At 45.5% G+C, this 24,999-nt stretch overlaps 2 protein-coding genes across 5 annotated transcripts in view; both read right to left on the reverse strand.

The window, feature by feature from the left end:
- Nucleotides 1-24,999, reverse strand: part of LOC119849403 (zinc finger protein 501-like) — a 1,099,011-nt gene that overhangs the window by 1,063,616 nt on the left and 10,396 nt on the right. Inside the window, exons 2-5 of one of the 4 annotated variants that reach the window (XM_043503822.1) lie at nucleotides 22,632-22,714; nucleotides 19,052-19,199; nucleotides 12,864-12,977; nucleotides 9,347-12,455 (exon numbers count right to left, since the gene is read on the reverse strand). In XM_043503822.1, the coding sequence (XP_043359757.1) occupies nucleotides 10,969-12,455; nucleotides 12,864-12,977; nucleotides 19,052-19,199; nucleotides 22,632-22,714 (1,832 nt within the window). In that variant the 3' untranslated portion in view covers nucleotides 9,347-10,968. Of the gene's footprint in view, nucleotides 1-9,346; nucleotides 12,495-12,863; nucleotides 12,978-19,051; nucleotides 19,200-22,631; nucleotides 22,715-24,999 lie in introns of those variants that run through there. The other 3 variants (XM_043503827.1, XM_043503823.1, XM_043503825.1) reach the window with 3 other exon arrangements.
- Nucleotides 1-24,999, reverse strand: part of LOC119849388 (zinc finger protein OZF-like) — an 875,044-nt gene that overhangs the window by 549,268 nt on the left and 300,777 nt on the right. The window lies entirely within an intron of this gene.

Below are 24,999 nucleotides of genomic sequence, written 5' to 3' on the forward strand. Positions count from 1 at the left end.
CGTCGACGCCGGGAGCTTTCGCCGGCGGGCTCCGGGGCCGCGGCGGGAGAGGCGCTGCCCGGCGGCCGAGAGGCCCCATCGCCTGCAGGCGGCGGCGGCGGCGGGAGCCGGAGCCGGAGCCCCGGGGCCGGGCGGCTCCGCGCCCCCAGGAGTCTCCGGGGCCGGCCGGGCTGAGGGGGGGCGAGCGGGGGGTCCCGGGCGAGGGGGCAGCTGCCAGAGACGCCCCCGGGGGAACCGCCGCCGCCTGCGAGGGCGGGTTACGCGGCAGCTACAAGCAACGCTCCGAAAAGTGAAATCCCTGCGCGCTGCCTGGAAACTGTGGAAACGCTCCAGCCTAGGGCCCAGCATGACCGTGGAGCCCGAAAGGGGGATAAAACAGGCAGAGGGTTAAAAAATACCACCACGGCCCAGGCCGTGGAAGGCAAAAAAGGCGTCCTTACACAATTGGAAGCCAAACCCTCCCGAGGAATCTAGGAAGGAGGGTGAACTCGGCCAACCGAGGGTAAACGTCTACTTGGGCAGGCCAAGAAAGGAAGGAGAGCGACTGGCAAAAGTCGCCGAGACGAACACCAATTTTTTGAAGTACAGCAGCATCCGGAAGGCTGCCCGACCGTCCGTGGGCCCGCTGGAGGAGGGAGGTGCTGACCAAGCTCACCCTGAAGCCAAGGCTATTGCAGGGTAGCTGAATGAATCCTTTGCATCAACCTTCCCGGCAGAGGAGGTGGGGGACTTTCCTACACCGAAGCCCTTCGTTGGAGCTGGCAAATCTGAGGAAAACTCCCCGAGTGCGGTGCTGATAGAGGAGGTTTTGGAACAAAATTGATAATTTAAACATTATTAAGTCACCAGGACTAGATGGTATTGACCTAATAATACTGAAGCGACTCGTCTATGACAAGTGCCTATGAGGCAGGGAAGTTTCCTACAATGGGGGAAGGAACAAAGCTGCTCTGCCATGGAACTTTTGGCACAGGATTTGCCGGTTACCTCCGGGAAACTTTCCTGGAGACCTCTCTGGAGGATTCCCGTGAGATCTCGGTGCGCATCAACACCTGTTCCACCGTATTGTCTCCAAGGGCCTGAGGACCTTCCAGTGACTTGGAAGCAACCAGAGACTTGACTTAAGCCATCAGTTTATTCCATCCCAGTTACAAGCCTAATCCAAGGACTTTGCAATTATTTATGTATTTGATTCTTTTAACCACTTTTAACTTTCACCTCTTTCTTTCTTTTTATAAATAAACCTGTAGATTTGAGACACTAAAGCATTGGCAACAGCATGATTATTGGGTTAAATCTGAGTTATATAATTGACCTGGGGCTGTGGCTTGTCCTTTTGGATCCGAAAAAGCCTTTGCTTGATGAAATTGGTTTAATTAAAACTCATCATTAAGTTTAGTGTTTTTGGTGCTACAAGGACTGGAATACCTAAGGAAATGGCTTTTTTGACTTCTTGTTAGCCAGTGTGGCAAAACAGAAGTTGACTTTTGTTGCGGGTCTGGTATATCTTATGGGGGAATAACCACCAGTTTTGGGATGTGTCTGTCCTATTTCTGTTTCTGCAGTTCGTTCTGAATTTGGTATCCTCACTTGTGATTGAGGCACAGTGACAGGCGGCTTTGCGTGCTGCGCTTCCCTGCACGCACCGTCCCCGCAACTCCCATTGGCCACAGTTTCCGGCCAATGGGAGCTGCGGAGTGGGCGCCCTGGACAGGAGCAGTGTGCAAAGACCCTCTGGCTATCCCTGCACCTAGGAGGCAGAGGAGATTGAGGCCAATTCTGGGAGACTTCCAGCCACTATGGCAAGGGTTAACAACCCTATTTGTTACCCAGGCCCGAGAGGTCGTTACTCCTGAAGATATCACCTAGCTGATCCTAACAGAGAGAAGTGCTGTCTCTAGCAATGCAGATGTGGAGGAAATAGAAGCATTTTTGTTGTTGAATACACTGTTTGTAATGCTTCCCATGTGTATAAAATGAAATGAGTGTTTAAATGTGGGACAGATGCAGAAAGTTTATGCTTTTTGAATAAACCCCCACATCTTGTACCGTATAGTGATTCTCATCCAGACGTATATTTAGTTTCTAATTTAAACCTGTTCCATCATATTAAAGAAATAGACTGGGCATGTTTGGGCAGGCCATTCCTCACCGGCACTTCTGAGATTTTGGATGGTTTGGTAAAGGATTCTTCTCCAGAGAAATGTCAATTTGCCCCCATCAAGACCAAGGATTTGGCAAGAACACACGTAAAAACAGCAGGCACCCAGTAGTTGGTTTTCACCGCAGAGATGAAAGCTATGGTGAGCTATGATCCAAGTAAAACTGCGTTTAGAACACAACTCCCTAGTTCATCGAATACCAGGGTTGGAAGGGACCTCAGGAGGTCATCTAGTCCAACCGCCTGCTCAAAGCAGGACCAATCCCCAATATTTGCCCCAGATTCCTAAATGGCCCCCTCAACGATTGAACTCACAACCCTGGGTTTAGCAGGCCAATGCTCAAACCACTGAGCTAGTTCAGTGGCATTGATTAGAGTCCCAAAGATGCCATGGTTAGATAAAGGACAGTTGTTCTCAACCGTTTGAATCCAGAGTTTCACAAGGCAAAGTGAAGGCATCAACTCTTTTTTTTTCCAAGACATTCCTTCCTCATGGATCCCAATGTGCCTGTGTTGTTGGACAATAAGGACGTTCCTTCTGTGTAAGTGACGGTAACCCATTAGGGAATGAGTCTGTCAAGCTCCAAGGTCAGACTGCAGGATGTATGAATGTTGAGTCCTGATTTTATTCTTTAGTCTCTTAGTTTTGGTCTTGTGTTTTATGTCTTTGCATCACAGCTCCAGCTATTTGGAAAGATTAAAAGTGTGAAAATAGAATAGAATTGTTTTTTTCTCATGTTGCAAGCCTTCCCCCATAGTGTGAGACCCCTTCCACCCACGCTTATGGCAGAAAAGCCAGAGATCAATTAACTTCCACAAATGTTCCAGGCGGAGTGCATCATGACCTCATGCAGAAAGTTCTCTTTAGTTCTTCATGGCCACTTTCTAATTCTAAACAGCTGTTTTGCCAGCGATAACGAAGAGGGAGGCTGGGCTTCCACGGGCATATCTGTGAAGCCAAAATGCAACATTTTACATACGCAGTATTGTTTGCAACACAGAGACCACTGATGCAGTGATTTAAAACACAGCCCCTATTCACATACCTGTCTGTAACTGGCTAACCCAGGCAAGGACCCATGAGCCCAAGACCCCCAAAATGGTAACAGCAGGGGCAGGAAAATCACTGTTCCAGGACCGTACTGTACACTGGGTACGTGGCTCTTGGGGAGAGACAGCACTGTGGGGAAGGGGGGGGGCTTTAATTATTCCTCTGCCCACATTTTCCACAGACTGTGTTCATTATAAAGAAAAGGAGTACTTGTGGCACCTTAGAGACTAACACATAGTAGTCATATAGTAGTTTAGATAGCTTAGTGTCCTTTTTCTTTTGTAGAGAAGCAAAGTGTGTTTTGTAAATGGCTTGTCTAGTTTTTGTAAAGTCCAGCCACGAGTAAGTTTGTGTGGAAGGTTGGTTCTTTATGAGAGTATCCAGTTTTGAGAGCTCATTCTTAATCTTTCCCTGTTTGCTGTAGAGGATGTTGATCAGGTGGTTCCGCAGTTTCTTTGAGAGAGTGTGTGGCACAAGCTGTCAGCATAGTCTGTGTGGTATGTAGATTGTAATGGATTTTTTACCTTCAGTCCTTTCGGTATGATGTCCATCTGTTTGCATTTGGAGAGGAAGATGATGTCTGTCTGTATCTATGCGAGTTTTTTCATGAAGTTGACAGATTTGTCTACAGCCAAGCGCTACGATATAACCGCATTTGCTCCAACCCCTCAGACAGAGACAAACACCTACAGGATCTCTATCATGCATTCCTACAACTACAATACCCACCTGCTGAAGTGAAGAAACAGATTGACAGAGCCAGAAGAGTACCCAGAAGTCACCTACTACAGGACAGGCCCAACAAAGAAAACAGAACGCCACTAGCCATCACCTTCAGCCCCCAACTAAAAGCTCTCCAACGCATCATCAAGGATCTACAACCTATCCTGAAGGACGACCCATCACTCTCACAGATCTTGGGAGACAGACCAGTCCTTGCTTACAGACAGCCCCCCAATCTGAAGCAAATACTCACCAGCAACCACACACCACACAACAGAACCACTAACCCAGGAACCTATCCTTGCAACAAAGCCCGTTGCCAACTCTGTCCACATATCTATTCAGGGGATACCATCATAGGGCCTAATCACATCAGCCACACTATCAGAGGCTCGTTCACCTGCGCATCTACCAATGTGATATATGCCATCATGTGCCAGCAATGCCCCTCTGCCATGTACATTGGCCAAACTGGACAGTCTCTACGTAAAAGAATGAATGGACACAAATCAGACGTCAAGAATTATAACATTCAAAAACCAGTTGGAGAACACTTCAATCTCTCTGGTCACTCGATCACAGACCTAAGAGTGGCTATCCTTCAACAAAAAAGCTTCAAAAACAGACTCCAACGAGAGACTGCTGAATTGGAATTAATTTGCAAACTGGATACAATTAACTTAGGCTTGAATAGAGACTGGGAATGGATGAGTCATTACACAAAGTAAAACTATTTCCCCATGGTATTTCTCCCTCCCACCCCATCCCCCACTGTTCCTCTGATATTCTTGTTAACTGCTGGAATTAGCCTACCTTGCTTGTCACCATGAAAGGTTTTCCTCCTTTCCCCCCCTGCTGCTGGTGATGGCTTATCTTAAGTGATCACTCTCCTTACAGTGTGTATGATAAACCCATTGTTTCATGTTCTCTGTGTGTGTGTGTATATAAATCTCTCCTCTGTTTTTTCCACCAAATGCATCCGATGAAGTGAGCTGTAGCTCACGAAAGCTTATGCTCTAATAAATTTGTTAGTCTCTAAGGTGCCACAAGTACTCCTTTTCTTTTTGCGAATACAGACTAACACAGCTGCTACTCTGAAACCTGTGTTCATTATGGAAGATATCTCGCTGCTGAGGGTGAGTAGAGAATCAAGTAAAGGTCTTCACCAAGACTGTGGCGTACACCCTGACTCTTACGTGGCTTGCCTACATGCAGCAATGGTCCCCCCGCTCCCATAATGGCAGAGTAGTGCAGAAAAGTTACCCTTAATGGGGCAAGAAATGAAGCAGCTCTGCCAAAGAACCTGCAGCAGTGGATTGCCCTGTATCTCCATGAGAGTTTCATGGAGATCTCTGGCGCAGATTCCCATGAAGTGAGGGAGTCAATCATCATCCTGTTTCGCCACTCAGACCGGGCATGCGGTGGTAAGCACATCATACAGACACGAGCCTGCTTTCTGCAGCCCTCCTGCTCCCAAGAACTCACTTCAGTGATTCCCAAAATCAAAGCCACTTACCAGGGGCCTCCTCTCCTGTTTGCGCTTTGCTAAACTCTGACAGCTGTGACTGGCTTGTCTCCTCTGGGGTAGAGAAGAACTCCTGGCTAAATGCATCCCTGACCTCTGAGTTATCCTCTGCCTCTGGGGCTCCCTCCGCCTCCACATCCTTATCCAAGATTTCCTCCTCCTGGCTCAGTCCACTATCGACTGGCAAGTGAGCCACCGAAGTATCCACAGTGGCCTTCACAGTGGAGGTGGGGTCACCACTGATTATCACATCCAGCTCTTTGTAGAACCAGGAGCTCATGGGTGCAGCCCCGGAGTGGCAGTTTGCCACCCATGCCATGCAGTAGGCGTTCCACAGCTCCTTCATTTTGACCCTGCATTGCGGTGTGTCCTGGTCATGGCCCCTTTCTCTTATGCATTGTGAAATCTGTCCATTGGTATAATTCCTACAACTGGAGCACAGCTGGGAGTGGACAGCCTCCTCTCCCCAAATGCTGATGAGGTCCAGTGGCTCAGCAGTCCTCCAAGCAGGGGATCACCTGGTGCATGGAGCAGGCATGGTCAGCTGGAAAGATGCGCTGAGGCCACTGCATGCGTCACCAAGCAAACGGAAGGGGACTTTCAAATTTCCCAAGGAAATTCAGGGGTGGAGTGCAGTAGAGTTCAAACCGATGACCAGAGAGGCGAGAACAGGAATTGTGGGACGCCTCCCAGAGGCCAATCGCAGCGCTGTAATCGACCAGGGTGTCTACACTTGCACCGCGGCACTGTAGTCCCAGCACAGAAAGCTCTACGCCTCTCGTTGGGGTGTTTTTTTTTATAGTGCTTTACTGCGCAGAAACTTGCAAGAGTAGACAAGGCCCTACATGGCTTACATAAGAACACAAGGCTGGTCATACTGGGTCAGACCAATGGTCCATCTAGCCCAGTGTGCTGCCTGAGAGTGACCAGTACCAGATGCTTCAGAGGTAATGAATAGAACAGGCATGTTGACCTACAAGGTGAAGGTCTTTCACACTTACATTTAACTTTTCTGGTGTCGATTCCTAATTACCTTATCTTACCACACCTCCCCCCAAGGTCTCTGGGCAAATCAGGTGTGCGCCACTCCTTTGATACAGACGCATCCCAATCCAGCTGAATTGAGGCAGACTTTGGGCCCATGTCAGTTTGGAAAAAGCCTGCTTAACCCAGAAGGTTTCTCAAAGTATCTGTTGCTGAGAACACCAAAGATATCAAAAATGAAAGAAACACAAGACCAGTTTTGGGAGGTTTACAGAGCCAGGCCTGATGGTTAAATAGCTGTGCTCAAAAGGAAAAGGGTCCTCAGCACCTACAAAAGTAACTGGTGGCAAAATTAAATTTAAATTAAAAAACCAAACCAAACTGAAAAACCCAGAAAAGCTACCATCACACATCCATCTCCTGCCTGATGTGACATCTTTGCTTTGCAAACAGGAGACCTCGAGAATTCTGTGGCTGTTACCCTCTAACTGGGTAAAAGGCTACACATCTTGTCTCAAGTAATTTTCCTCTTAAGCGAAGATTTTAAAATTTATCATAATAAATTCCATTTTAAATAGAAACAATTACTGTCTATACTGAGTCTCTATTCTCATGCATGCTATTTCTCTCACATATTCCCCCACTCTAATTCCTTTGGAGTGAGGTTTTAATTTCAGGATTAGCCACCATTTCCTAACTAGAAGAAAACCTGAATTCTATTGCAACACTGCAAGTTATTACATGATCAGCCTCTTACATTACACTCATTAACTTCATGTTTAATTTCATTGTTGCTGGTAACAATTTATTCAAAGATTACAAAATATAAACCTATAGGGCAGTTTTCTCTTGATTCCCATTTCCACCCAGTCAGCTTTGTGTGAAGTCGCATTCTACCCTAAGCTAGGAGCCTTCCATTTCTGTGAGTTCATTTCTCCCTGCGTCTTCTCCCATAAGTGTGGGTGGAAGAGGTCTCACACTATGTGGGAAGGCTGCATCATGAGAAAAAACCACCTGTGCTCTATTTTCACACTTTCTAATCTTTCAAAGTAGCAACAGGAGAAGTGATACAAATGCATTAGACTTAATAGCAAAACTGAGACCAAACCACAGACTCTGGACTTAGCATTCATGTATCTACAGTTTGAACTTGGAATCTGATACATTCCCTCATTGGCTACCATGATTTCCCCAGCATGGAAGTGCTTCTTGTCCAACAAGGCAGCCAGAATGGGACCCATAGGCATGGAATAGCTCTGAAGGAATCAGCTGTTTCTCTCTGTGCTTCGTGAAACTTTGGATCCAAATGGTAAAAGACGGATGCCATGATTAAATTGGGCACAACTGTTAGTAGTGTGATCAGTGCCACTTAAAAGGGAGCAGGGACCTAAAAATAGTTTACCTTGGCCACAGGTCACCATAGCTTCCATCTCTGGGATGAAAAAATCAACCACCAGTACCTGCAATTTCTACCTGAGTTCTTGTCAAAACTTTGACCTGACTTTGAGGTCAGAGTCCAGGAAAGAAGAAAATGAAAAAGAGGACAGAAGGGATGAGAGAGATGAGAGGTGGTGGGAGCAAGACAAGAAGAGGCAGGATGCAATGCAGAGGCTACTGGGGGATCAAACTGATATGCTCTGGCGTCTAGTGGAGCTTCAGGAAAGGCAGCAGGAGCACAGACTGCTGCTGCAGTTCCTGTGTAACTGCCCGCCCTCCTCCACAAGTTCCATAGCCTCCTCACCCAGATGCCCAAGAGTGCGGTGGGGGGCCCCCCTCCGGACACCCAACCACTCCAACCCAGAGGACTGCCCAAGCAACAGAAGACTGGTATTCAATAAGTTTTGAAGTGCAGTGTGGCCTTCTCCTTCCCTCCTCCACCACCCGACCTGGTGCTTCTCTCCTCCCCCACCCCTCCCATGCTACCTTGGCAGTTATCCCCCTATTTGTGTGATGAATTAATAAAGAATGCATGATTTTGAAACAACAATGACTTTATTGCCTCTGCAAGCGGTAATAGAAGGTGGGAAGATGGTTGGCTTACGGGGAAGTAGAGTGATCAAAGAGGGCGGGTTTTCATCAAGGAGAAACAAACAGAACTGTCACATTGTAGCCTGGCCAGTCATGAAACTGGTTTTCAAAGCTTCTCTGATGCGCAGCGTGCCCTGCTGTGCTCTTCTAATAGTCTTGGTGTCTGGCTGCACATAATCAGTGGCCAGGTGATTTGCCTCAACCTCCCACCCCACCATAAATGTCTCCCCCTTACTCTCTCAGATATTGTGGAGCACACAGCAAACAGCAATAACAATGGGAATATTGGTTGCACTGAGGTCTAACAGAGTCCGTAAAGTGCACTAGTGTGCTTTTAAACATCCAAATGCACATTCTAAAACCATTCTGCACTTGCTCGGCCTATAGTTGAACAACTCCTTACTACTGTCCAGGGTATCTGTGTATGGCTTCATGAGCCAGGGCATTAAGGGATAGGCTGGGTCCCCAAGAATAACTATAGGCATTTCAAATGCCCCAACAGTTATTTTCTGGTCTAGGAAGTAAGTCCCTTCCTGCAGCTGTTCAAACAGACCGGAATTACTGAAGATGCGAGCATCATGTACCTTTCCCGGCCGTCCCACGTTGATGTCGGTGAAACGTCCCTTGTGACCCACCAGTGCTTGCAGCACTATTGAAAAAGTACCCATTGCGGTTTATGTAGTGGCTGCCAAGGTGATCCAGTCCCAAGATAGGGATATGCATTCCATCTATTGCCCCACCACAGTTAAGGAATCCCATTACAGCTAAGCCATCCACTATGACCTGCACGTTTTCCAGGATCACTACCCTTGACAGCAGCAGCTCAGTGTTTGCATTGGTTACTTGGATCACAGCAGCCCCCACAGTAGACTTGTCCAGTCCAAATTTATTCCCAACTGACCAGTAGCTATCTGGCGTTGCAAGCTTCCAGAGGGATATCGCCACCCGCTTGTGAACTGTGACGGCTGTTCTCATCTTGGTATTCTTGCGCTTCAGGGCAGGGGAAAGCAAGTCATAAAGTTCCATGGAAGTGCCCTTATGCATGTGAAAGTTTCGGAGCCACTGGGAATCATCCCAGACCTGCACCACTTTGCAGTCCCACCACTCTGTGCTTGTTTCCCAGGCCCAGAATCGGCATTCCATGGCATGAGTCTGCCCCATTGCCACCAGGATGTCCAAATTGCTGGGGCCCTTGCGTTGAGAGAAGTCTGTGTCCATGTCCTCATCACTCTCGTCACTGCACTGCCGTCGCCTCCTCGCCTGCTTTTGCAGGTTCTGGTTCTGCACATACTGCAGGATAATGTGCAAGGTGTTTAGAATGCTTATAACTGCCGCGGTGATCTGGCGATAGATGACATGTACCCAAAACCACCTGCGACAATGTTTTTGTCCCATCGGAATTGGGACCTTAACCCAGAATTCCAATGGGTGGCAGAGACTGCGGGAAGTGTGGGATAGCTACCCACAGTGCACCACTCCATAAATTGATGCTAGCCATAGTAGTGAGGACACACAATGCTGACTTAATGCGCTTAATGTGGTCATATGCAACTGACTGTATAAAATCAATTTCTAAAAATTGATTTATATAATATTGACCTAATTTCATACTGTAGACATACCCTTCAAGTAATTTTACACTTCCCTGGTGTACAATTCTTCACCAACCACACAGCACATCAGTAGTGATAGTGAGGTATAACTCCCCCTAATATGCCCTTTTATTTCTTTAATCTGTTGGCACAGATTTAATTTAGGGACTAAATTCAGGTGCTGCTTACAATCTCTGTAAGACACCAAACGTCAGGTATCTATTAAAAATAGGTATCTTTCTGCAGCTATATCATATTCAACACAGATTTCATTTTCTACATATTTGCAGCATATCCCAGGGGTGAGCTGAAGAGAAATGTCACTTCCATTTTCCCCGTCCCTACCTAGATAGGGATTGCATTTCCCAAATAATAGGCAACATGCATCTGATTAGAAAGGAGAGATCTTCAGGAGCGACCTCCTGCAGGGCCTGGGCTACAACTGCTTTAGGAGCGAAGTCCATGGGTATTTTGCTTAGTTACAAGTCATTTACTAGGGAATCCTCTTCCCAGCCCTTTAGAGAAAATATTGACCTAACCAATTGAACAACAGGGGGGGATTGGGATGATGATCGGGAGTAAGTGAATCCCTCTGACTGACCTTATCTTCTTCAGTTGTTATAGAGGGGAAATGATATCTTTCCCCTATCCCTGCCCCATTCCTACTCTTTGTTATAGTTCAATACATTTTAAGTGAGGAAAATGGTTGTAAAAATATCTGCTCTCCAGCACAGGATTGACCCCAAAGAAGGGTGAGCTGCAAAAGGCAGAAGCAGGCAACTGATCTGGGGGAGCTGAGAGACCATGGTGAAGATGGTGCACAGATCACTATGTGAGTATTAGCAAATGTGATTTAAAAAAAAAAAATATATATCTTTGCCAAGGCCTAATCAAGGCATTTGTTTCAGTTCTCTCTCACATGTATTTTATGATGTCTAATAAGGTGTGAGCTCTTTTTGAAGCTTTTCCCACACTCAGAGCACGTGTAGGGCTTCTCTCCTGTGTGGATTCTCTCATGTGAGATAAGGCTTGAGCTCTGATTGAAGCTTTTACCACACTGAGAGCATGTATAGGGCCTCTCTCCTGTGTGGATTCGCTGATGTGTGATCAGGGCAGAACTGCGACTGAAGCTTTTCCCACACTCAGAGCACGTATAGGGCATCTCTCCTGTGTGGATTCTCTGATGTGTGATCAGGGCAGACCTCTGATTGAAGCTTTTCCCGCACTCAGAGCATGTGTAGGGCGTCTCTCCTGTGTGGATTCTACGATGCGTGATAAGGGTCGAGCTCTGATTGAAGCTTTTCCCGCACTCAGAGCATGTGTACGGCGTCTCTCCTGTGTGGATTCTTTGATGTGTGATCAGAGCAGAGCTGTGATTGAAGCTTCTCCCACACTCAGAGCATCCATAAGGTTTCTCACCTGTGTGGATTCTCCTATGTGTGCTCAAGTTGGAGCTCCGGTTGAAGCTCTTCCCACACTCAGAGCATGTGTACGGCGTCTCTCCTGTGTGGATTCTACGATGTGTGATAAGGGTTGAGCTCTGATTGAAGCTTTTCCCACACTCAGAGCACGTGTAGGGCGTCTCTCCTGTGTGGATTCTCTGATGTCTGATCAGGGCAGAGCTGTGTTTGAAGCGTTTCCCACACTCAGAGCATGTGTAGGGCGTGCCTCGTGTGTGGATTCTACGATGTGTAATAAGGGTCAAGCTATGATTGAAACTTTTCCTGTGCTCAGAGCATGTGTAGGGCGTCTCTCCTGTGTGGATTCTATGATGTGTGATAAGGGTCCAGCTCTTATTGAAGCGTTTGCCACACTCAGAGCACGTGTAACATCTCTCTCCAATGTGGATTCTCTGATGTCTGAACAGGGTTGAGCTATGACTAAAGCTTTTCCCACACTCGGAGCATGTGTAGGGTCTCTCTCCTGTATGGATTCTCTGAGGTGTGATCAGGTCAGATCTCTGATTGAAGCTTTTTCCACACGCAGAGCATGTGCAGACTCTCTCTCCTGTGTGGATTCTCTGATGTGTGATAAGGGTTGAGCTCTGATTGAAGCGTTTCCCACACTCAGAGCATCCATACGGTTTCTCTCCTGTGTGGGTTCTCCAATGTGTGAGAAGGTCTGAGTTCTGATTAAAGCTTTTCCCACTCTCATGGCATGTGTAGCGGGTCTCTTCCAAGTTGATTCTGTTGCATGTAGTAAGATCTGAGTGGCTACTGAAGTTTTCCTCTGGCATTTTCTGAGTCTCACAGGCTTTTGCTTTTTCTGGAAGTGCACAACTCCTGGAAACATTCCCTTTGGATCTTCCTGATAACGTTCCATGTGGTTCTACTTGCTCAGCATCTTCCTGCTGGGGTTTCTCTTCCTCATTCTCACTCACTATCCCATCACCTGATGGGAGACAAAGAGAATCCAGACATAAATCACTTCCTGCACCGGAAAGAAAGGAAATCTCAGAGAGAGGAATTGAAAAAAGCGATGAACAAACCAAAATAGGTTTGATCTCTCCCACACATATCAGGAGCTGATTTTCCCCAAACGCTTTCCTAGAGGAGAGAGGAAGGGATCAGTTTTTGGTCTGCATCTCACCAGAACACTCAGGGGAAAGTGAAATCGGGGAGGGACCTGCTGCCTGTTGTCAGTCAGAATAGGTGGGAAGCCATGAGTGACATCTGCCATAACGATTCCATTCTGCAGGGAACAATCCTAAACTTGGAGAGCTCACAAGGTCTTTGTAGGGCATCCCAAATATTTCCTTCATTCCAAATAGATTTTGAGTTGGTTTAACCAATTCCTCACCTGTGCAGGCAGCTCTCGGGAGCACTTCTTTCTCAGAGCACTGGAGGTCTGTGACCCATGGCTCTTCCCCTCGTTCCAGCTGCGAGATCACATCAGGTTTGGAAACTGGAAACCCTACTCCAGTCAAAGAAAACAAGGTAGGTCAGTGGAATTTGTGGGATACTTGTCACAAAGAATATTCTATGGTTTTAATCCCAGTTCATTTTAAAAGCAGTAACATCCCAAGGCCATCTTCGTTGGCTCAAAGTGGCAGAAGAGTTATTATTCTAAATCATATTCATTACCTTAGTGCCTAAGGAGCAACTAACAGCTGGTCCCCACTGTGCTAAGCAAAGTACAAAACACATAACAGTAGATGGCCCATGCCCTGAAGAATTTACAATCTAAATAGACAAGACAGACACAGAATGGGGGAAGGGGTAGAACCTACTGTTAGAATACAGGTATTCAGGCCTGCCTGTAAAGCTTATACTTTAAGAACTTAGGTGTATTTTTTATCACTTAGCTACTGAAAAGGGGTATAAAAACAAAGTATCAAAATCACAGTCCGCCTGTGTATGGGCCTTCTCTCACTAGGATAGTCTGAGGCCTTGTTCTTAGGCTAAGGCCTTTGGCTAAGCAGCAGCGGCAGCGATAAGCTGGGAAGCAGAGGGTCATATCCTCACATCCCAAAGCAGTCACACTGACATAAGGTGGTATTGGGCTGTTAGGAAGATGATCCTGTCCAGATAGTGCCCATCACCACCAGAGGAAGAAACAGATCTTAAGATGGTTAAAGAAAACTTAGTTTGATACCATCCTGTCTGGCAAGAAATCACTTATCAATGGTTGTGGTTGTGAAACCCTTATTTCTGTATAGTTTTATCTTTATGGCCACCACTTTTACCTTAAAAAGAAAAGGAGTACTTGTGGCACCTTAGAGACTAACAAATTTATTAGAGCATAAGCTTTCGTGAGCTACAGCTCACTTCATCGGATGCATTTGGTGGAAAAAACAGAGGAGAGATTTATATACACACACAGAGAACATGAAACAATGGGTTTATCATACACACTGTAAGGAGAGTGATCACTTAAGATAAGCCATCACCAGCAGCAGGGGGGGAAAGGAGGAAAACCTTTCATGGTGACAAGCAAGGTAGGCTAATTCCAGCAGTTAACAAGAATATCAGAGGAACAGTGGGGGATGGGATGGGGGGGAGAAATACCATGGGGAAATAGTTTTACTTTGTGTAATGACTCATCCATTCCCAGTCTCTATTCAAGCCTAAGTTAATTGTATCCAGTTTGCAAATTAATTCCAATTCAGCAGTCTCTCGTTGGAGTCTGTTTTTGAAGCTTTTTTGTTGAAGGATAGCCACTCTTAGGTCTGTAATCGAGTGACCAGAGAGATTGAAGTGTTCTCCAACTGGTTTTTGAATGTTATAATTCTTGACGTCTGATTTGTGTCCATTTATTCTTTTACGTAGAGACTGTCCAGTTTGGCCAATGTACATGGCAGAGGGGCATTGCTGGCACATGATGGCATATATCACATTGGTAGATGCGCAGGTGAACGAGCCTCTGATAGTGTGGCTGATGTGATTAGGCCCTATGATGGTATCCCCTGAATAGATATGTGGACAGAGTTGGCAACGGGCTTTGTTGCAAGGATAGGTTCCTGGGTTAGTGGTTCTGTTGTGTGGTGTGTGGTTGCTGGTGAGTATTTGCTTCAGATTGGGGGGCTGTCTGTAAGCAAGGACTGGCCTGTCTCCCAAGATCTGTGAGACCCCACTGTTCCTCTGATATTCTTGTTAACTGCTGGAATTAGCCTACCTTGCTTGTCACCATGAAAGATTTTCCTCCTTTCCCCCCCCTGCTGCTGGTGATGGCTTATCTTAAGTGATCACTCTCCTTACAGTGTGTATGATAAACCCATTGTTTCATGTTCTCTGTGTGTGTATATCAGTCTCCCCTGTTTTTTTCCACCAAATGCATCCGATGAAGTCAGCTGTAGCTCACGAAAGCTTATGCTCTAATAAATTTGTTAGTCTCTAAGGTGCCACAAGTACTCCTTTTCTTTTTGCGAATACAGACTAACACGGCTGCTACTCTGAAACCTGTCACTTTTACCTTGTTAGTCAGTCCGATTCTCTAATTGTTTCTGTCTGCTGCATAATTAATTTTGCTAGGTGTGAGTTAATTACAGTAGTGGGATATAATTGGTTAGAAAATTATGTTACAATATGTTGGAATTGGTTAGTTAAATTTCAGTACAATGATTGGTTAAGGTATAGCTGAGAATATTATTATATAAATGAGGTCAACCAGGAGGGGGAAGGGAAATTGGAATTATGTTTGTTAAAGGGGATGGGGAATGGGAACAGGGACACAGGCGAGGCTCTGCGGTGTCAGAGCTGGGAAGGAAACACGGGGAAAGAGTCTCTATCGGTGTATATAGAGATAAGCCTGACTGGTGTGAAGGACTTTGCAATATACCTGCTTGGAAACTAACCCCAATAAACATCGCATTATCTGCACTTCAGTCTTCTGGTCTTTTGCTGCTTGTTGTCTGTGTGACATGAACCAGGGAAGCGGGAGGGTGAAGGAAAAGACCTCTAACAAAACTGACATGACCTGATAACCAAGAGGTAAGCCTCTAAGGAAGGTTTGAATACACTTTGGAATGGATCATGGATTCCCACGAGGACTGATGAAGGGGCGATGGTAAATACGTATTTAGTTCCTATTCTTGTTTTATATCTTTTCTCCATAAGGCACACTGTCTCTGGATCCATAGGATCTGTGCAATGCCCTTGCTTTTAAACAGTCCGTGGGAGGGGCCACTTGAATGCACTAGGACCCCAAGGGGTCCCACTCTTCCAAAAGGATGGGCCATGTAGCTTCAACACCCAAGATTGAGCCTCTCGTTTCAACACTCCTATTTCAACCTGTGAGCTCTGTCAGCATGTCCACTTGAATGACACTCCTCTTCAGAGACTGTTCCTCATTCAATGCACAGAGCAAATTTTTGCTGTGACACTGCGCAGACTTTCAAAACATAGCAGGGTTTATTAGTCAACTGAAACACAGCATTGGAAAGTCCTTAGATGAGGATAGAGAAGTGAAGAAGACAATATAGTCCATACTGGCCAATGCCCTTGATCCATGCTGCTGTAGAAAATGCTTTGGTTTCTTTTCCCTGTGCCTGTCCATTAGTCATCACTCTGGTAGACCTCCCTGTGTCTCTGAGCCCAGTTCTTCCTGCTCCCAAAAACATAATGAGTCCATGTATGCTTCACTCAGCCAAGCAAATATCCTCTCATGGACAGGTAAGAATTATTCCCTTGTCTCTGTCGGGTATTCCATTGATGTAGGTTGGTTCCAGCCAGTCCTTAATACCCATTCATATCACCCCATGACAGCTACATGACAAAAAAACCTCATGTCTCCTGCTCTTTATAATCATAGTAATACCAATCACAGAGGGAATTGGCATCTTGGCATCATACAAGTATCACCAAAATTCCTACCTCAATCACACACACGCACTGCTTACAGCCCTTGGAGAGAAAGCAAAGTACAGGAACTGGAGGTTAGTCCAGTGAACACAGAGGAGGAGAAGCCGCAATCCTCAAACTCTAGTCAAAAAGGAGAGGTGTGTGGGTCCCTACCCATAAAGAGGGGCTGGCTAGAGGCCTGATACCTGAGGGGGCATTCCTTGAGCAGACCATGGAGGCAGGTCAAAGGCTCAGCTATCCCAGAACTGTGACATCACAAAAGCACATTTTGGGGAATTAGGAAATCTACTGACTCAGGTGTAATGGGAGGGAGAGTTAAACTCCCCCAGTGTGTGGAGAAGTCTGGGGAATTAAACACTAAAGTTCAGAAGCAACAGTCTCTAATTCTTCCAGAAAAGGAGAATGTAAGAAACAAGAGCTGGGCCATGCAACCTCAGGAGGGCCAGGCTCAAAGATCCAAGGAGCCTGGAGGGAAGACAGCTTATGGCTGCTGTAGATGGGGAGAGGGGGGACAAGACTCTTTCCAAACTCTCACGCCTCTTTATCCTGACCTGATTTTATGATCTATGACCTAGTCTCATGTCTTGTGGGCAATTTTATACTTCCTAGAGGTAAAATGTCATGATCAGAGTATTGCTTATTAGCTTGGAATATGTGTGGAGGGGCCAGGAGGTAAACATAAATAAGTGGGTTATTAAGGGCAGGGACTACACTACAGCCGGGATCAAAGCTCTGAGATCGATCCACCAGTGGTCGATGTAGCAGGTCGCGTAAAGACCTGCCAAATGGACAGGAGATCACTCTCCAGTTGACCCCTGTACTCTACCCCTGATGAGAAGGGTAAGGTAAGTAGACCCTGCGGTAACTCGACCTAAGGTACATCGACTCCAGCTATATTATTCATGTAGCTGGAGTTGCTCATCATAGGTTGAGTTACCGTGATAGTGTAGACATAGCCTAAGCTTGCTACCGTTAAGAGCCTTATATTAGCTTGAGGCTTTGTGGGAGTAGTTATGCTGAAGTCTGGGATTTACCTAAATAGGCCTAAAGAGAGAATCCCAGGTCAGATATTTTGCACCCTCATTCTGAGAGACTAATGAGTAACCAGAAACAGGTGCAATACTCCACAGGATTCTGAAAGAAGGAAGTTTGGGGCAGCTTTAGCAATTAGGCTGCTATGGAGTATCTCAGCAGTTGGACAGCATTCATATATTGGAATTATTAAGAAATAAGTGATGTAAACCATGAGTATTAATGCTTGATGCTTAATTATGGACTTCCCAAAGGCCACATATGGGTTGGAGCAGCTATTGACATTACTGTAATCAGAGTAAAGGAGCAGATATGGTATATAGCCATCCTATTACCATAAGGAAGGGGATAAAATACCTCTCCTAGTTAATATTTTCTCGTTTTGTTGGGTCCCCGAGACAGTGTAAATTGAAGCAGGGCCTCCCTTCTGATGGTCTCCCTTGCCCCTCCATCTTTGTTTCCAGTGGTGTTCATAACTGGTAACTATGCACCATGCAAGACCCTCTTTATTATACCTATCTTAGTCTAATTGTTATGTGTATTGATCCTTGCTTAGGATTTCAGTAACAACTGTCTGTATTAAATCAAGTTTCTGTGTGTTTCACCATATTTCATCTCCTCCATTAACTTTGAGTAGCTATGTACAAGGGCAAGTTGTACCCCATTATGTAATCTTATAGGTGTAAAAACGATACAGGCTACACTACCACGCTGTAACATCATCAACAAAGTGCCCATTTGTGCCTGGGTAGCGGCCTTGCTATGGGAGGGAGGAATGCACCAAGGACTGAGGATCAGTGGCCAGGGTCCCTGTGCATAGACATGGGGAGGTTGTATGGGAGGGGTAATGAGTGGGGGGGGTCAAGAGTTAAAATAATAGTATTTGGGGGGAAAAATGTATAATGAAGTGAAACTGAACAGAAATAAAACTGGAGTATAGACTCTAAAGCAACAAGGCTTGGGTAGGGATTTGGGGTTAAAGGTCTGGGATCACCCACAGCTCTAGATCCATAAATCTCTCCTCCTTCCCACTGACCCATCCAGCCCATTTCCTGTGTGCTCTTCCTCCACGCTCCCCTCTCCTTCGTCCCATTACGGTCAGCCATCACCACCTTCCAGCACTTTGGGAGCTTCTTGTGTTCCTTCCTCGTCTTTCATTACCTCCCTCCCTTCCTGCTGCTTCTTAGCTCTAACACTGCACACACCCTCCCCATGTCCTGGCACCCCAGAATTATCTACTTCCCCCTTCTCCTCCCCTCCCACAGCTCGGTTCTCCCTTTACCTGTGAGGTCCTGAATGGCAAAATTATATGCTCTCCTATCAAAAGAGGAGCTCATCTGACTGTCACACAAGCCATGCATGAGTCATACACCTGTTTACTCAATTTAGAATTCTACAGGTGGCACATTTTCCTCTTAAAATAAGGAAAAGGCATGAAAGCTACAGTTATTAATGTAACCAATAAGGATACATTAAATGCAATTTTAAAATGACTGATGGCACCAAAAAGGCACATGTCCAAAAATTATACTAGTGTGAGGGAGATAAGGCAAAAAAAGGGGGGGGGGGCAAGAAAACTTGTATGACGAATGAAGGTATAAGGGTATAAAGTTATTACTACTCAGATTCTTTAGAGACCCCACAGCTTCTACTAACCAAGGGGACAGGACTCCTTTCCCAGCAAGACCACCGTCTCATAGTTTTCCAGCATGACATCCCTGTAGAGGGCTCTCTGAGTCTGGTCCAGGAGAGCCCCTTCCCCCTTGGTGAAATACACAGCCACCTCCTGAAAAGTCACCAGCCCCTAAAAGACAAAGAGTCCAACACTCAGTACCTTCTGCCCCAGTCAAAACCCCACTATTCATGGAACAGCAGCACCAGGTAAAGTGAAGGTCCAGGAGGCACATGTTAACAGAGTCCCACCACATCTTGCTTAGAGAGGCCAGGAGGGTAGAAAGAGAAACTTTGTGTCTCCCAGTTGATAGACGGAGGCAGGGTCTTCACATTTACCATATAGCTACTAACCAGAGCTTGATATAGGAGATGGGGCTGTCTCTGGACCCTGCTTGTGGCTGCCTGATAGGAATCCCAATTCTCTCCAAATAAAATATATGGAAGAAAGGGGAAGTCAAGAGTAAAGAATATAAGTTAAAAGCTCAGAATTGTAGAAAATTGGTAATGATCAATCAATGAAAATAAGAAGGAAGTTTTTAAAAGTATATTAAATACAAAATTAATCCTAACAATGGTAGTGGAAAATTACTAGATGAAAGTGGCAGAATTATCAAAAATAATGCAGAAGAGGTAAAAGTGTCAATAAATATTTCTCTCCTTGATTTGGAGAAAAACAGATGATGTACTTGTTAGGATATAGATATTCAGGCCTGTCTGTAAATGCCTAGACTAAGAATTTAGGTGTATTCTTAGCACTTAGCGAGTTATAGAGGAAGAAAAGAAAAGAATCAAAATCACTGTCTGCCAGCGTAAGGTCTTTCTCTTACTGTGACAATCTGAGGCCCTGTTCTTAGGCTGAGATCTTTGGCTAAGCAATGGAGGCAGCCATAAGCTAGGAAGCGACAGGTCACCTCCTCACATTCCAAAGTAGTCCCATTGAAAGAAGGTGCTATGGGGCTGTTAGGATACGATCCTGGCCTGATAGTCCCTTTCTCTGGAGGTGAGAGGCAAGTGCCTAGAAGATGTAAAAGGAAACTTAGTTTGATAGCATCCTGTCTGGCAAGAACTCACTTATCAATAGCTGGGATGTGAAATCCTCACTTCTGTATTGTTTTGTCATTATAGTTCCCACTTTGCCATTGTTTGTCTGTATAATCTCTGTTTGGTTCTGTGATTCTTTCTGTCCGCTGTATAATTTTTTGCTGGGTGTAAACTAAGGTGGTGGGATATAGTTAGTTAAATCATGTTACACTATGTTAGGATTGGTTAGTTAAATTTCAGTAAAATGATTGATTTAAGGTATAGCTAAGCAGAACTAAAGTTTTACTATATAGTCTGCAGTCAATCAGGAAGTGTGTGTGTGGGGGGGGGGAATAGGAACAGGGAATGGGGGTGGGGAAATTGGAATCATGTTTTGCTAAGGGGGAGGAAATTGGAACAGGGACACAGGTAAGGCTCTGTGGTGTCAGAGCTGGGAAGAGGGACACTAAGGAAGGAAACTGGGATCATGCTTGCTGGAAGTTCACCCCAATAAACATCAAATTGTTTGCACCTTTGGATTTCAGGTATTGTTGCTCTCTGTTCATGCGAGAAGGACCAGGGAAGTAAGTGGGTGAAGGAATAAGCCCCCTAACAGTACTCATATGATAAGATGTTGATGCCGACAGTCTTTCCATTCCAACAAGAACTCACAAGAATGTTAAACTGCAGCTATTAAAGTTAGACATGTTTAAATCAGTGGGTCCAGATAACAAGCGTTTTGAAAGACCTGGTGGAGGAGTGTTGTGGACTGTTAATGTGGTTTTAATTAGGACTTGGAACACTGGGGAAATTCCAGAAGACTGAAATAAAGCTAATGCTGTGCCAATAGTTAAAAAGTGTAAAAGAGATGACCCAGCTAATTACAAGAGTGTTAGTCTGACGTCAATACTGGGCAAGAGAATGGAGCAGCCGATACTGGATTTCATTAATAAAGAATTAAAGGAGGGCAATAGTATTGATGTCATATAATCCCTTCTGTAAGGCATACAACTTGGTTCAGCACAATATTTAGAATAGAAAACTAGAAAGATATAAAATACACATGGCATACATTAAATAGATTAAAAACTGTGATTGTAAATAGGGAACCATGGTCAAGTGGATCTCTTTCTAGCGGGTTGCCGCAAGGATGGTTCTTCGCCCTGTGCTATTTCACATTCTTATCAATGACCTAGAACAGTAGATAAAATCATCACTGATAAAGTTGGCAATTGCCACAAAAATTGGGGATGGTGGTAACTAATGAAGTGTCAGTAGATTCAGGTTCCAGCTCTGGGAGTCTGGGAAGTTTTCCCAGCCCTGGCTGGAAGGTTATTCCTATTCCACAAAGAGGAGAAGTTCCATTCCCAACTCCTGTGCCTTGAAATTAGGCCCTTACACTATACCCCATATTCAGCATAGAGTATGATTATAATATGGTTAGGACACAATTATGAGGCATTTTGTGCAATGTGTGTCATGTGCAGTATCATTGGAAAAGTTATGATTTGCTGAATATGATTATTCTACTTGTGTGCATAGATCATGTTTTTATCTGAAGTTATGGATATTGACCATGTATCTGTATTTCAAACGTGCTTACTCCACGGTAACACCTACAACTAGCTTTTCAGGTACAACAATGAAGAAGCCAGATAGTGCTGATGGCTCATCAACAAAGACATGGGACCATGGAAGAGCTTAGCTTTCCTCTGAATGTTTCAGCAAGCCTATGAGTCATGGCTACAGTGACTCAGCAGGCAAGCCTAGGGCACGTGACCAGACCACATGACACTGAACTCCATTTTGGTACCTGTATTTTTCCACAAACTGGACTGGGAACTGAGTTTGGAACAAAGGGTTCCTGCCATATGGAAAAGCTACATAAGGTGGGGTGTGACATCATCTCTTTTCTTGTTCCCCACACAAGAGAACTCCTGGAATACCTGAGGAACAAAGACTGAAATGGCGGAAGTGTTGGTCCCAGGGTAAAGCTTGTGTATGGAAACTTGGTGGACTGCTTCTATCATCAGAAATTGCTAATTCAAATTCTATCCAAGTAGTATGTTAGGCTTAGTTTGACTTCTTGGTTATTTGCTTAGTAATCTGCTTTGATAAGTTTGCTGTCATTTATCGCTGGGAAATTGGCTGTTGTCTTCTATCGGTCCTTCAGTGGCTTAGGTAAAGCACTCAGGTAGCTTAGTTGGATGCATGGTGCCCCCTGCTGTCATGTTGGGTGATAACAGGGCCTGGAGAGGCTGGCTGAATCTCCAGAAAAGCAGTGCGAGAAGGGCCAGGCCAGCTTGAGGGCTAGAGGGCACAGCGGTTCAGAGAAGCCTCCCAGACTACACCCTGCGGTGACAACCCATCACACCCTACATTATACAAATCTCAGCAGGTTTGTCACATCCTGTCCCCTCCCTTTCTCCACCACAGATATTTCCTGCCTTTCACCACCTCTAGCAGCTCCCACCCTCCTATGCATTTACTGTTCCTCTCCCTCCAAGCAGAACCCACAACCAGCTCCCTGATAATCCCTTACCTGAGCCAGCTCCATTGCAGCCATTTCCTTCCCCCTCGGAGGATAGGATGATCTGTAGCGAAACGTGGATGTTATTCTGTAGCCTGCCAGAGCGAGAAGGGCAATGTGAGAGAAATCAGACAGGGTTTTTGTCCATTCCACAGGACAATTCCCCCCAGGATTATTCCCTGCTAATGGACATTCTAGGTTCTGCCACACTGTGAAGCAAAGAGTGACTTTATTCCAGTACAGGCCTAGCCCCCTCCCATCAGGATGTAACCCTCCGAGACATGGTGAAACCCTCCCAGTAGCAGAGTCTCTCTGTTACACTTACAAAGTTTGCGGACAATACCAAGCTGGGAGGAGTTGCAAGTGCTTTGGAGGATAGGATTAAAATTCAAAATGATCTGGACAAACTGCAGAAATGGTCTGAAGTCAATAGAATGAAATTCAGTAAGGACAAATCCAACGTATTCCACTTAGGAAGGAACAATCAGTTGCACACATACAAAATGGGAAATGACTGCCTAGGAAGGAGTACTGCAAAAAGGGATTTGGGGGTCATAGTGGATCAAAAGCTAAATATGAGTCAACAGTGTTAAACTGTTGCAAAAAAAAAAAAAAAAAGCAAGTATAATTCTGGGATGTATTAGCAGGAGTATTGTAAGCAAGACACGAGAAGTAATTCTTCCACTCTATTCTGCGCTGATTAGATTTTCATAGACTATCAGGGTTGGAAGGGCCCTAGGTCATCTTGTCCAACCCCCTGCTCAAAGCAGGACCAATCCCCAGTTTTTGCCCTAGACCCCTAAATGGACCCCTCAAGGTTTGAACTCACAACCCTGGGTTTAACAGGCAATGCTCAAACCACTGAGCTACCCCTCCCCCTCAACTGGAGTAGTGTGTCCAGTTCTTCATGCAACACTTCAGGAAAGATGTGGACAAATTGGAGAAAGTCCAGAGAAGAGAAACAAAAATGATTAAATGTCTAGAAAACGAGATCTAGGAGGGAAGATTGAAAAAATTGTGTTTGTTTAGTCTGGAGAAGAGAAGATTGAGAGGGGACATGATCACAGTTTTCAAGTGCATAAAAGGTTGTTACAAGGAGGAGGGAGAAAAATTGTTCTTCTGAACCTCTGAGGATAGGACAAGAAGTAATGGGCTTCAATTGCAAGAAGGGCGATTTAGGTTGGACATTAGGAAAAACTTCCTGTCAGAGTGGTTAAGCACTGGAATAAATTGCTTAGGGAGGTTGTGGAATCTCCATCATTGGGGATTTTTAAGAGCAGGCTGCACAAACATCTCTCAGGGACGGTGAGATAATACTTAGTCCTGCCTTGGGTGAAGGGGACTGGACTTGAGTGACCTCTGGAGATCCCTTCCAGTTTTATGATTCTGTAAAGCAAAGGCCAGAGAAGAGCAGACTCAAAGGAGTCACTTTGGGGGATTCTCTCTGTCATTGTCCCCAAAGCAGCTGTCTCAGGTTTACAAAGTTGTTTGATGCTCCAGCCTTTATATAGTCTCTCCTGGGAGTGCCCCCTTTCATGGGAAGGGCCTAGTTTTAGCTTTTGGCAAGTGTGAGCGTGGGGGCTCTGAGATGGGCTTTTTTGCCTCAGCCTTGTTTCTTTCTGTGGCACCCCAGTGAGTCCAAATGAGTAGATACTCCTGATAGAGACTGTGAACATCAGAAGAGCCCACTGCATCAAACCAATGGTCCATCTAGCTCAGTGGCCAATGCCAGGTGCTTCAGAGGGAATGAACAGAACAGGTAACCCTCAAGTGATCCATCCCCTGTTGCCCATTCCCAGCTTCTGGCAAACTAGAAGCTAGAGACACCATCCCTGCCCAACCTGCCTGTAACACTGGCAGATGAGGTGTTAGCTCTGGCAAAAGCCCCCATGTCTTAACTGAACATGGACAAACGCAGAACTGGAATCAGTCTGGCTCACTTGTGTTAGTATTGTTAAAACAGGTATTAGAGTTATAAGAATGTGTTTAGTGTTTAGACTTTATTGAATGCTTGTGAGTTGCTGCCTGGGTTAATATCTGACTAGTTGCATTGTGAGCCTCTGTGGCTCTGTAAATCACCAGACAGGAGAGAGACTTTACCTAGGTGAAGTGGTCATTGGCAACAGAATGCATTACACCCTGCCTGGCAGGAGAGGTCCATCAACACCAGATAGATTATTATGGGATGTTAAAGAAGACAAAAGACTGTTGGTGTGCTCTTCACTTCCCATTCGCTGAGTTTGTAGCTCAGAGCACATGGCAGAAAGAGGATAACAACCCCATACAGAAGGAACTGATGATGTGTATGCTGCTTGGATTCTGGGAGGCACAGTTTCTAGGCATAAGCAAGAGATCCCCAGCTCCTTAGCCTGGATTATTC

Source organism: Dermochelys coriacea, chromosome 28 (genome assembly GCF_009764565.3).
Source record: "Dermochelys coriacea isolate rDerCor1 chromosome 28, rDerCor1.pri.v4, whole genome shotgun sequence".
Classification (NCBI taxonomy): domain Eukaryota; kingdom Metazoa; phylum Chordata; order Testudines; family Dermochelyidae; genus Dermochelys; species Dermochelys coriacea.